Source organism: Mixophyes fleayi, chromosome 6 (genome assembly GCF_038048845.1).
Source record: "Mixophyes fleayi isolate aMixFle1 chromosome 6, aMixFle1.hap1, whole genome shotgun sequence".
In the NCBI taxonomy this organism is placed as follows: domain Eukaryota; kingdom Metazoa; phylum Chordata; class Amphibia; order Anura; family Limnodynastidae; genus Mixophyes; species Mixophyes fleayi.
In genome coordinates, this window is record NC_134407.1 from 160548457 (window position 1) to 160559259 (window position 10803).

The 10803-nt window shown below is 38.4% G+C and overlaps 1 protein-coding gene across 1 annotated transcript; it reads right to left on the reverse strand.

Annotated features, from left to right (window-relative positions):
- Nucleotides 1-211: 211 nt before the first annotated feature.
- On the reverse strand, nucleotides 212-9500 carry EIF6 (eukaryotic translation initiation factor 6). Its single transcript, XM_075176938.1, has 7 exons — nucleotides 9398-9500; nucleotides 9162-9295; nucleotides 6543-6628; nucleotides 5344-5519; nucleotides 2561-2737; nucleotides 1828-2009; nucleotides 212-471 (listed from the first exon to the last, which is right to left on the reverse strand). The coding sequence occupies exons 2-7, from the start codon at nucleotides 9266-9268 to the stop codon at nucleotides 462-464; spliced, it is 738 nt and encodes a 245-aa protein (XP_075033039.1). The 5' UTR covers nucleotides 9269-9295; nucleotides 9398-9500; the 3' UTR covers nucleotides 212-461.
- Between the last annotated feature and the right edge of the window lie 1303 nt (nucleotides 9501-10803).

Sequence of the window (10803 nt, forward strand, 5' to 3'; positions counted from 1 at the left end):
TCAGGGAATAGGGTTTTTTTAACTGAACCAGGCTTACACAGAAATTGATAAGAACTGAATGCCATGTCCAGGATTCCTATTTCCATGATGCCATCAGAGCTGGACGGATAGGGCACCCAACACCAATACACTACCCCTCCCACAACAACGAGAACATTTGGGGGTTGGTGTTAATAAAACACACACACACCTTAATTAAGTCATTTGACGATTGAATTAGAAAACGTATTTATTAGCATTCAGAGAAAAAGAATAGGTGCAGTATACAGTTGAACTTTTTTCCCCCACAACAGGTGGATGGATAGAAGATAACTATTTATTTCTGTTCAGATATAAGTATAGATGCAAAAGCAGCCTAATCAATATATAGCAATCATTTCCTCTTCAACTTCTGAACAATAATATGCAAGAGGAGCAGCTGACTTTAACCAAGTTGGATGCACTCTTCTGCGATTAACCATTTATGTTAAACTGAAAAACAAAAGCAAGAAAGATCAGTGTAATAATTTAAGGATATTGTTGACTAGCTTACAGTGTAGCTCTACAAAAAAAGCATATAAATATATAGATGACTTTTCAACAAATTAAAAAAGAACAAAAAAAAAACCAAAAAGCCATTAGACCTAAAATACATGACAAAAATATAGCTTACTAGTGACATTCATAAGGATATATGTAAAAGTTGCAGGATCTTATCAGAACTATATATCTCCGATAACAGCTCTGATCATATAGGGGCATATTCAATTAGCTTTCCGGTTTGCGGTAACGCGAATCCTGCGCACTATTGCCGTTAATATGGTTATTGCGGTAACGAGGATTAAGTTTCACGGCTGATCCGGCGGACCGGAAAGCTGATTGAATATGCCCCATAGAGTAGTAACACAAGATTTCCTGTCAGTAATACGCCTGAAAGACATTGCAGTCTGCCTATTTTAATCACATTGTGAAGGAAATAACGGATAGACCAGTAACTTTCACTTAGTTGGATAGCAAATTTGACGATAACAACGATTTCAAGTTCTGTCAATCTATGGGGACAAAAAAATGTAACCCACATGTAAGTCACATAAATAGGGTCTGTATGCACCACAGCATTAAGTCTACCAATGTAAGGAATTGCCCCCGACGACGGCAGTACCATATTTCCCACAGTTAAGTCTCTCAACTGACACTTGGTTAATGGTAGTGAAAAATGCTTTCTCATTAGTCATTCCAGAGTAATCCCATAAATGTTCATTCTGGTGACTGATGTTATACATATGTCATAGCCTTCTCAGTGTCATGTTCACCAAACCACTGGGTGACCACACATGTTCTGTGGATGGGGGCATTGTCACCCTGCAAAACACCCCTCTCATCAGGAAGGAAATGCATGATGCATATGAGATCAGCTAGTAGCGATAAGTAGGTAATAGCATTGTATGTGTCTAAGGCAATGACTGCACCTAAACTATGCAGGTAAACACACATCACGTGATTAAAGAACCGCCGGAACTGTTCACAGTTAGAAAGACATACTAAGGGCTGTAGATCTCTTTAGGTTGGTACGAAAATTAGGAGGCAACAGTTGTTGTAAAACTGAAAACATTTGTAGTGTCCTATAAATTATATTCTGACCTACTTTATTCTTCTAAAAGAATAAAAAGGTTAATTTTAATATAAATATATAAGAGTTAACTTTTTGTTTTTACTTCAAACTGGACTTACCAGCTCCAGTTATTTCTGAAACAAACGGATCCTTCTTGCACCCAGTAATACCCTCCTCTCCAGGGGTCACCTGAGAGAACTTCCTGAACTGCACAGCATAGAAAGACATTACCATACCTGTCAATAAGGGAGTCTCTCATGCTGGTGGCAATTGTGCTTGGCGGAGCATCACTTAGTTTGAATACACTTTCTATGACTGAGAGTTCTGTGCTTGTTGTGTCCAGACCACAGAAAGCACACCAGTCGTTGACAACCATTCCTGATGCAATCACGTCACTGCCTCTATTGACTGTACCAGCCTGCCAAGAAATAAGTTACATTTAATGTCAGATTTTAAAACTTGTCATTATGCTAAATACCGGATACTTGTTGATACAATTCCACTAATGACAGTTTCATTACCTATAGTGGTTTACTACCAAGTTCATCTAAAATTGGATTGGTATTGGAATGCATTAATCTTAAGATACACTGAAGAAACGTAAAAAAATCACTACATATCCAGTGCAATGATTATATACTGTTCTATATGCACAAAATAACAATGGAATAAAAAGATGCCTTGTTTGATTAACAAGTTGGACATATGAACTCCATTTCATACAGAGGTACCATCAAATAGTTACGTTTCTTAACATTTACATGTTGCATTTTTAGTTCTCTACATTTTTCCCCAAGTAGCTTTTAAATGACAGTAATGCTACACAACTTTGTTAACAGACAATGGTGAATATAAAAGCTGCTTAGTGAAAGGTCAATGAGTATTAAGGGATTGGGTAAAAAAAGAAAAACAAACAGCTGTAATAATGTTACATCAATATGTAGCATTTTTCGTAGATGTGCCACATACCACTAGGGGGACCTGGAGGAGAGAAGACAGTTCATCCTGGTCTTCTATTGACGTTTTGGGATGTACCAAGCCACCCTGATTACTAAATGCGCAGTAACTTCCAACAAGAACTTGCTCAGCAACAGTTTGTCTGAAAACTTCTACTTTCAGGATATCTGCCAGGATCTCCTCTGTCTCCTGCAAGATAAAACTGCAGATTATTAAAAAAGATTTGATAAAAGGTGGAAAACCATTAGAAGTTATTTAATTGAGGTCTGAAGTTGACGAGTTTCATATGCTCCCCCCAACATCACTGATTTTCTGTCTGCTGCTCTCTTCTCGCTCCTGGTACCGTGGGAGCATGCAGGCATGAGGAGATTGGCCTCATGAACACCAGACCCCAGGTAAATCGATATTTAGGACAGGGTGTAACCTTTGATATTGCACCCAAAACTAAATTTGCAGTTTCGGTTGGAACCATTATTTACCTATAACATCATGACTGCTGCTAGCTGATGGAATGGGGAAAAAAATACACAAACAGGGAGGAATGCTCTGTAAAGCAGCCAAAACTGTAATCATACATACAATACCTAAAACATGCTCCTAGCTATGCAAACCTGTTGGTCTCAAAATAGAAGGATGAGATCATCTGAAATAATAACCCCCACATAAAGGGCGTCATTTTGTGGCAAAAGCGTATAGGCGCTGTTCTATTATTTGGGAGGTATGTCCTCAATTTAGAATTCATAGATGAGTCGAGTAAAGAAAAGGTAACTTTTTTAGATTTGAAAATATTCCTTAAACCAGTGGTCAAAATACCTGACGGCCAAACAAGGATTAAGAGGAGCTGCTCTATTATTGACTTTCGCACAGCAAGGAAAATCCCCAGACTTCATTACAGTTAGGGACATCCACAGGGAGGCGGGAGCCACCAAAGAAACTGGGGGGATGAAAGCTTAAAGCAAATACTACTAGACCAACCTTGAGTGACATATACAAGAGCATCAAATGTTAAGGATTAACTTGTATCTAGTTATACTCCACTTGCCAAACGAAAAGACACCCGTCTACCTAGACAGGTTCAGGGTTTTTTCCCTGCAACAATTGCATATGTTGCAGACCATTAGACACTTATAAAAGACCGAAAAGCAGGGGTTCACTATTAAAGAGAGCTCCACCTGCAATGCAGGAGACACATCAGGAATATTAACAAGGGCATAATGACAGTGAATCCAACCACTACTTTCTTTTGGAGCACAATAAAAACTTGATAGCTATTATCTGTAGGAGTTAAACTGGTCAATACACAGGACGGGAGGAGACTTATTTTACAATCTTTAAATAAGGTGGCACAATGCCTTATCAGATGGGTATCTTCACACCCAAAAGGACTTAATATTGATTTAGGATTTTACACAACTAGTCATTCCCATGAATTCATCTTTTTCCCCTCTCGGTTTATTATAAAGAATGAACAGATGATTCAGTAATTTATAATAACCACCTACTGTTTTATTATTTTAAAGAGTAGGCATCTTTTATTTTAAATGGCTACAAAACATTTTGGATAGAATGGGATAATATATAGTTTATTAAATAATTACTATATGAGAATTATTCTACACATGCCATGCAAATATTTACTCACTGTTCTATTTGAATTTAAACATTTTAAGGATAGTTTTGCTTTATACATTTTGCCACAACTGCACATCATTGTGTGTTTTTACATATAGTTCTTATCATTTTATACTGAGAAAGTACTATTAAGACAAAACAAGTGATAAAGGCGACATATCCTCTTCTGATCTCCCGTCGGTCTGAATGAGAGGACAGCGGCGATAACAGAATTGGGCCTACATGTGAGTAAATAAGGAACTCACATCGCTCCTCTTAAGCTTTGATACATGACTGTATCCCATTCACTTCTTTCTATATGACTGTAGCATACACTTGGACTCCTCTGCAGAAAAATTATAGTGCCGGGAAATAGCAATTGAACTATGCAAACCAGTTACTGAATATATTACCTCTACATTACTTTTCTATTTTATGGGCTACTGAACAGCTGGAAAGGTTTTTAGGAATCGCTTTAACTTATGCCTCATTAGCGAACGAGCATGCTCGCTAAAGTTACCAAAGAGGTTCTTATGTACTGGTTTAAAAAATATTTTTCATTTGCCAAAGAACAGGATAAAGCATTTTTTATTTGCATTCATTAAATGGTGTTAAGAATATGTGAAAAACGCTATATGCACAGTGAAGATAGTGTGGACAAGCCTATGATGCAGACAGATGGTGCAGCAGGAGGACAGACTTTAAATTGTTAATTACAACTGTAGGAGGTGAGGCACAGAACCCCTCTGTGGTCTGACTTGAGACATGCTTATCACACTAATCTAGCCACACACGCTGGGATATCGCAGCATAAGGTCCTATAATGACCTGATCTAAAGTGCTGTCGGAAGTTTGTCCCCCAGCCGCCTGTGCCCCGTATCACCAATAAGCTCCAGTGTTAGGCTGTGATCAGATAGACTTTTTTTCCTTCTGGGTAGCCCTCTTTATGTCATGTCCAGGTGTATGGAAAATAAGGACTGAAAAATGCTCACAGACATGTGTTTTTCTTCAGGATCCCCTAAATGGATTCCCTGTTTTTTTCTCTCTTTAAAAATCTGTATTCATAGCTTTCCAGTGTCAAGCCTTTAATATTATACTTTGTGTTGTTTCTGCCTCGCTCCTACACATAATTTGATACAAACATAATATAATGTTCTAATTTTTAGATAGAAAGACATGCATACCCTGTCGAGATCGGGATGGACAAGTGCCACATAGTCATTACAAGCTATCACATTCCCCAAGGCTGACAAACGCTCCTCTACTCTCTGAATCCGAACAGCATCTGGCAAACTGTTTCTGATGTGTTGGAGCTCCTGGTCAGTTGTGTTGTTTGGAACCAAAAGGCCATTACGGTTTCCTAAAGCAAAATAAACAATGAACTTACACAGAAAAGCAGACGACGTAAGGGGGCAATTTCATAAACAAGATTAACTTGCTAACATGGACATACATCAGACACCATGGCCGCCAGGATATCCAGTTACAATTACTAAAATAAGACTATCATGTGATGGTGTTGACAGCCATTTGTGCTTGACCACATTATCTAGTAATGTTTTAATATACCTATGGTTATTTACTATTTACCAGTTGTTATGGTTCATACAAGTTTACACACAAAAAGGAGTTCAGACACGGACGTCAATGTGTAATCTAACTTTCACTCCTAGACACAGGGAGACTAAGTGGAGTGCCCAAGATCACAATGACCCCAAGATCCAAACCAGGTTTTCCAGCAAATTAAAGGTCAGTCCCTTTAACTACTGAGCTACTTCTAAACATTATATTAAAGTATTCCATTGGGACTTGCTTAATTGCCACTTTTTTTTGTAAAAGGCCTTGAATAGACCAGCAAATCTAAAAGATGGGGGGGGGGGGGGGGGGGGGGGGGAGTTAGGAAGACCAAAACAAAAAACAGCACTGGCTCATTCTACTAATAGTATTGCATATAAAAGGACAGAGTGATATTAGAGATGGAAAAGAAACAATCAGGCCCCCATTGTGCTGAACTATAATTCTCAGCATGTTTTGTCATATAGGTCAGAGAAAAATATATTGTACATGCACTTTACATTCTATAATATGCAATAAAACCAAGGGACGCCCAAGTGACATGAGAATAGCACATAATACCATACCTTTTTTCTACTGTAGGTGATGGATAAACCTAAGATACTAATCTGCTTTAATTCCTATTACCCAGGCCATCACAAATCTAAGTAACATTCATTAAACATTTCCAAAATCCACGACTGCCCTGGGAAACAGGGATGCAAGAGCACACTGTACACAAGGATCATTTCCAGACCTATGCAAGGCAATGACTGTACATCACCATCAATGGATAGCCTCTCTCCCTAACAGACAAGGTCATGCTTACCTACACACATCCTCCCAATAATTCTGCACCCTGCTATTGATGCATGGACGACAGGTATGGTCTCAGAAAGTTCTCCTTCAAACACACTGAAAAAGAGAATTGTTCAGAATTAAAACACACGTTTCAGTACAACACAGATTTCATCAGAGTTAGTCATAGAGTGTGGGTTATTAAAATTTATATTAAAGACACACCCACAAGCTGTACAGCAATAAATCATTTTGCTGCTGAATAGACAGTTACACAAAACACTTGCGTGTGCCTTGACAGTTTGGCATGATTTCTACACCCACAACTAAGAGTTGAACAACCCTAATAAAAACATATCTACTCCAAAGTTTATACTTCTGCGTGTTGAATTACATTACAAAAGAATTGGATTCACATTTATATGATGAAAACTTCTTTCATATACTGCAGGTACAAATCTGCCACAACAAATCTCCTGTTTTCAGATTCACTGTATCCTAGGGAGCCAAATACATGAGCAACTTTGTAGGAGGGAGGTACAAACTGCTTTGTTAAGACATGCAATATCTGCGCTGCTTCTAATGGTGCTTCCTTGCTGTTAGATACAAATGTGTACATATACCTATAGCTTATATAAATGATGCACACTTCTGTAACCATTAATAAAAAGACATAAAACAATGTTCATATAAAAACATATTTATGCTCCTTTAATAGCTCTTTAAAATATTTTGGTGCTCGGCAATAAGGGTTGAAGTAAAAGTTCTTACATAGGAGAACCAAGTGGGACTACTACACAAGGAAACAGTAGGGTAAGAACTTTTACTTCAACCAATATTGCAGATTGGTTATATCTACTTTTAACATATAGGGCCCCATGCGCCGATATGTTATTCATTTATATATGTTTTGTTAAGATGCAACTTGACAAGACAACTCTAACAAACTCCAATGGCTTCAAAAGAAAAACACTGCTTGGGAAGAAATGCAGAAAAAGTTCTGTTACTTTGTATGCATCTTCAGCCTATTCAGTCTTCTGTAAAGACGAGACTACTCAATATATTATTGAAAGCAAATACAATTGGAACTTGGTGATTGTTCAATTACATTCAGCAGCAACATACAAAAATGAAGACATGCAATTAAAAAAGTGATTTAAACCTATTATACAATAAAAACTACAAAAATAATGGTTACCAGAGATCCAATTATAACATGCTTACGCGAGAGTAGTATACCCATTATATTTTATATATATTTAAAAGAGTCAAGTGCTGACTAGTGCGATTTTAAAAATAAATGTATTAAAAATTACTTATTTTAACCACAAGAATGATATTATGGTATGCTACCATTCACCATTTATTTTTAAACTAGTCACCTGGGTGAAATAAGTAATTGCAATTAAACAAGATGTCCAACGAAAGAATCATTAAAAAACAACAATACACCCATTCCCCAATCTTTGCAATACTAAGAGATTTACATTTATTGATGAACAACCTATTACACTAAGCAAAAGGGGGGTTAACTGGGGAAAGGTACAAGATTTTAACATGTGGCAGGTACCCAATTCCGGCATAACTATGGAATGGTGAAGGGGGAGATTAGAGTTGCTTAAATTATTAAAAACACTTTTTACTGGCAGTTTTTTAAAAAAAAAAAAATGCTACAACAAACATGCCATATCAAAATGTGTTCTGATCTGGAAGTTGAATCAGCATTCACATCAAAACGGTGGCAAGATGTAGCACTCCACATTTAAAGCACAGCGTATACGAGAGTACAAAGGAGGTGGTGCCGTAGAAGAACTATAATCACTGTTTTCAAAACAAGGACGACTGCGTTTAGGACAAATGTCCAAAGCGCTCAGTACGAATGCCCTCCAAATTAAATAAATTCTATTTGAGCAGACCCTATCGCACACACATTTTAAGAACTAACTTTAAGCTTAGGTTTTTCAGCAGATATAAAACTGCAATAAAAATAAGGCATTACTGCTTCTTAGAAAAGCAGCGTACCACCACCTTAAGTATGGTCATCCATGGGCTTTAAGAAAACATCAGCGACACCACATGTCAAACGCAATCGTGTTTGCCATGCAACAGTGCTTACACCTGGGGTCAGAGGATGTCAAAGGTAGCCACTCTTTTGACTCCCTTTGCAGTCACTTGTAGTGGAAGCAAAGGAATTGAGTAGGCAGCATCTAAGAGATGCTACTGTGCCGCCACCACTCCTGACAGCAGGTGAATGGGGCCCTTAGGCTTCTTTCCCATCCTTGTTTACATGCTTTTACTGGCATTAAAAATTCTAAGTAAAATCGTGATTTTTAAAGAGGATAACTCCCCCTAAGTTGTTTACAGCCCTTCAAAATGTCAAATAATTTGCTTGTCACTGTAATATTGTGTCACAAGCAGGGAAATTATTCCTGACAAAAAATAACCAATAGTAGACCAGAGTTAGGGTGAAACGATGTGTAAAGTTATACATTTCACACCACCTGATTCTCATTAATAACTAATAATGCGATGCAAATAACTAATTAGAATGTGACAGACGAGAAAGACCCCACATGTAACATTAAATAAGTGTAAAACATTAGAGGAGCCTGCTAGAAGCCCCTGTTCAGAGTAAGCTGCTATCTCTCGCCTGTAAAAGTTCTCGGAGCCTCCTATGGCAACCAAGCAGTACTTGTTGGTCAGTTTCGCGAAGCAGCCGATCTCATTGTTGTTTTCAAACGACGCCCGGACAGCCATGACTGCTCAACGCCTCGGATCTTCTCACTAGGAAAACACAGCAGATACATTAGCCCGGGACACACTGAGGGCCACTCATTACGTACCGTTAGCCCAGGATGAGCCCCCCTATAGTGACCATGATCTTACCTAGCTCCACTAACTGCCGTCTCCGCCACTCAATCCAAACACGTGGCCAGCAAGTGAACTCGCTGCACTTCCGGGTTGCACCGAAGTGTCACGGAAGTAACTAATCACACAGAAGGTGCGTGAAGACGGCGGAGCCATGTTTGTTGTGGGTTATTACTGCATTGCCTTGTCTTGTGTAAATACTTCATATAAAGCCTACTTTTCACTAAATAATCAGTTGATGAAACAAAATAGATATGGAGCTGCGCACTACGTAAAAGTAGGGGCGATGCTACATGTTTAAGATTTGTCCTGGCTGTTTCCATGTGTTTAATAATGGCCAAGATCACAAATCTTCTTCTCTTGCTGTGTAAGTTCCATTACTCCGGTTTCCTTCAAATTTTGCTGTTGTTGAAGGGGAAGATTTGAAAAATATTGGACTATATGATCTACAGCAGGGGTGGGCAAACCTGTCCTCAAGGGCCATATCCAGTTCATGTTTTTAGGATTTCTGTAATCATGTACAGCTGAGTTAATCTATTTGGCTGGGTCAGTAATTATCCCACCTGTTTCTACAGACAGAAATCCTAAAAACATGAACTGGATATGGCCCTTGAGGACAGGTTTGCCCACCCCTGATCTACAGATTGTGTCTTATGAATAGTGTTATTGTAGAGTCACTATATATATATATATACATACATACATACATACAAGTTAACCCGTGCATGATACTCATGCATTCTAGTCAAATCAAGCTACTTAAGGTGTTAAAAAGGTTCTTGTCATGCATTTGGGCCATAGCCCAGGCCTCCTCAGGGGAAGAGCGTTACTTCCCGACGCAAGCGCCCTTTTTTAACGTGGTTTTTGTCCACATGTCACCACCTCATCATTTTTCTCCATCACCTCATCCTTCATCTTTATCGCCACATCTATCCAGATGTCTATCCAGACACAGGGATCTCTCTCAGCGGTCCTGAGTATCTCACTCTGTCACCCCCGGCAACCACCAACCACTCCCCACTGTCACCCCCGGCAACCACCAACCACTCTCAACTGTCACCCCCGGCAACCACCAACCACTCCACACTGTCAACCCGGCAACCACTAACCACTCCCAACTGTCACTTCTCCTTCAAGAAATATATATATATTTTTAAAATCTTTATAAACACTTTTAACAATTAACAAATTTAAAAACATCTTAGTATACCAAATTTCAGCCCTTTCTGAGTTTTTTTTTCCACACACAGACACACGCCACTGGGCTTTTATATAGTAGAAGATATATATATATATATATATATATATATATATATATATATATATATACACAAGTTAACCCGTGCATGATACTCATGCATTCTAGTCAAATCAAGATACATAAGGTCTTAAAAAGGTTCTTGCTATGCATTTGGGCCTAGCCC

Coding starts and splice junctions, on each gene's coding strand:
- EIF6 (XM_075176938.1), bottom strand. CDS start 9,268: ATGGCTGTCCGGGCGTCGTTTGAAAACAACAATGAGATCGGCTGCTTC. Junction 6,629..9,161: donor GGCTCCGAGAACTTTTACAG/GCGAGAGATAGC, acceptor TCTCTTTTTCAG/TGTGTTTGAAGGAGAACTTT. Junction 2,738..5,343: donor TCCATCCCGATCTCGACAGG/GTATGCATGTCT, acceptor TTTATCTTGCAG/GAGACAGAGGAGATCCTGGC.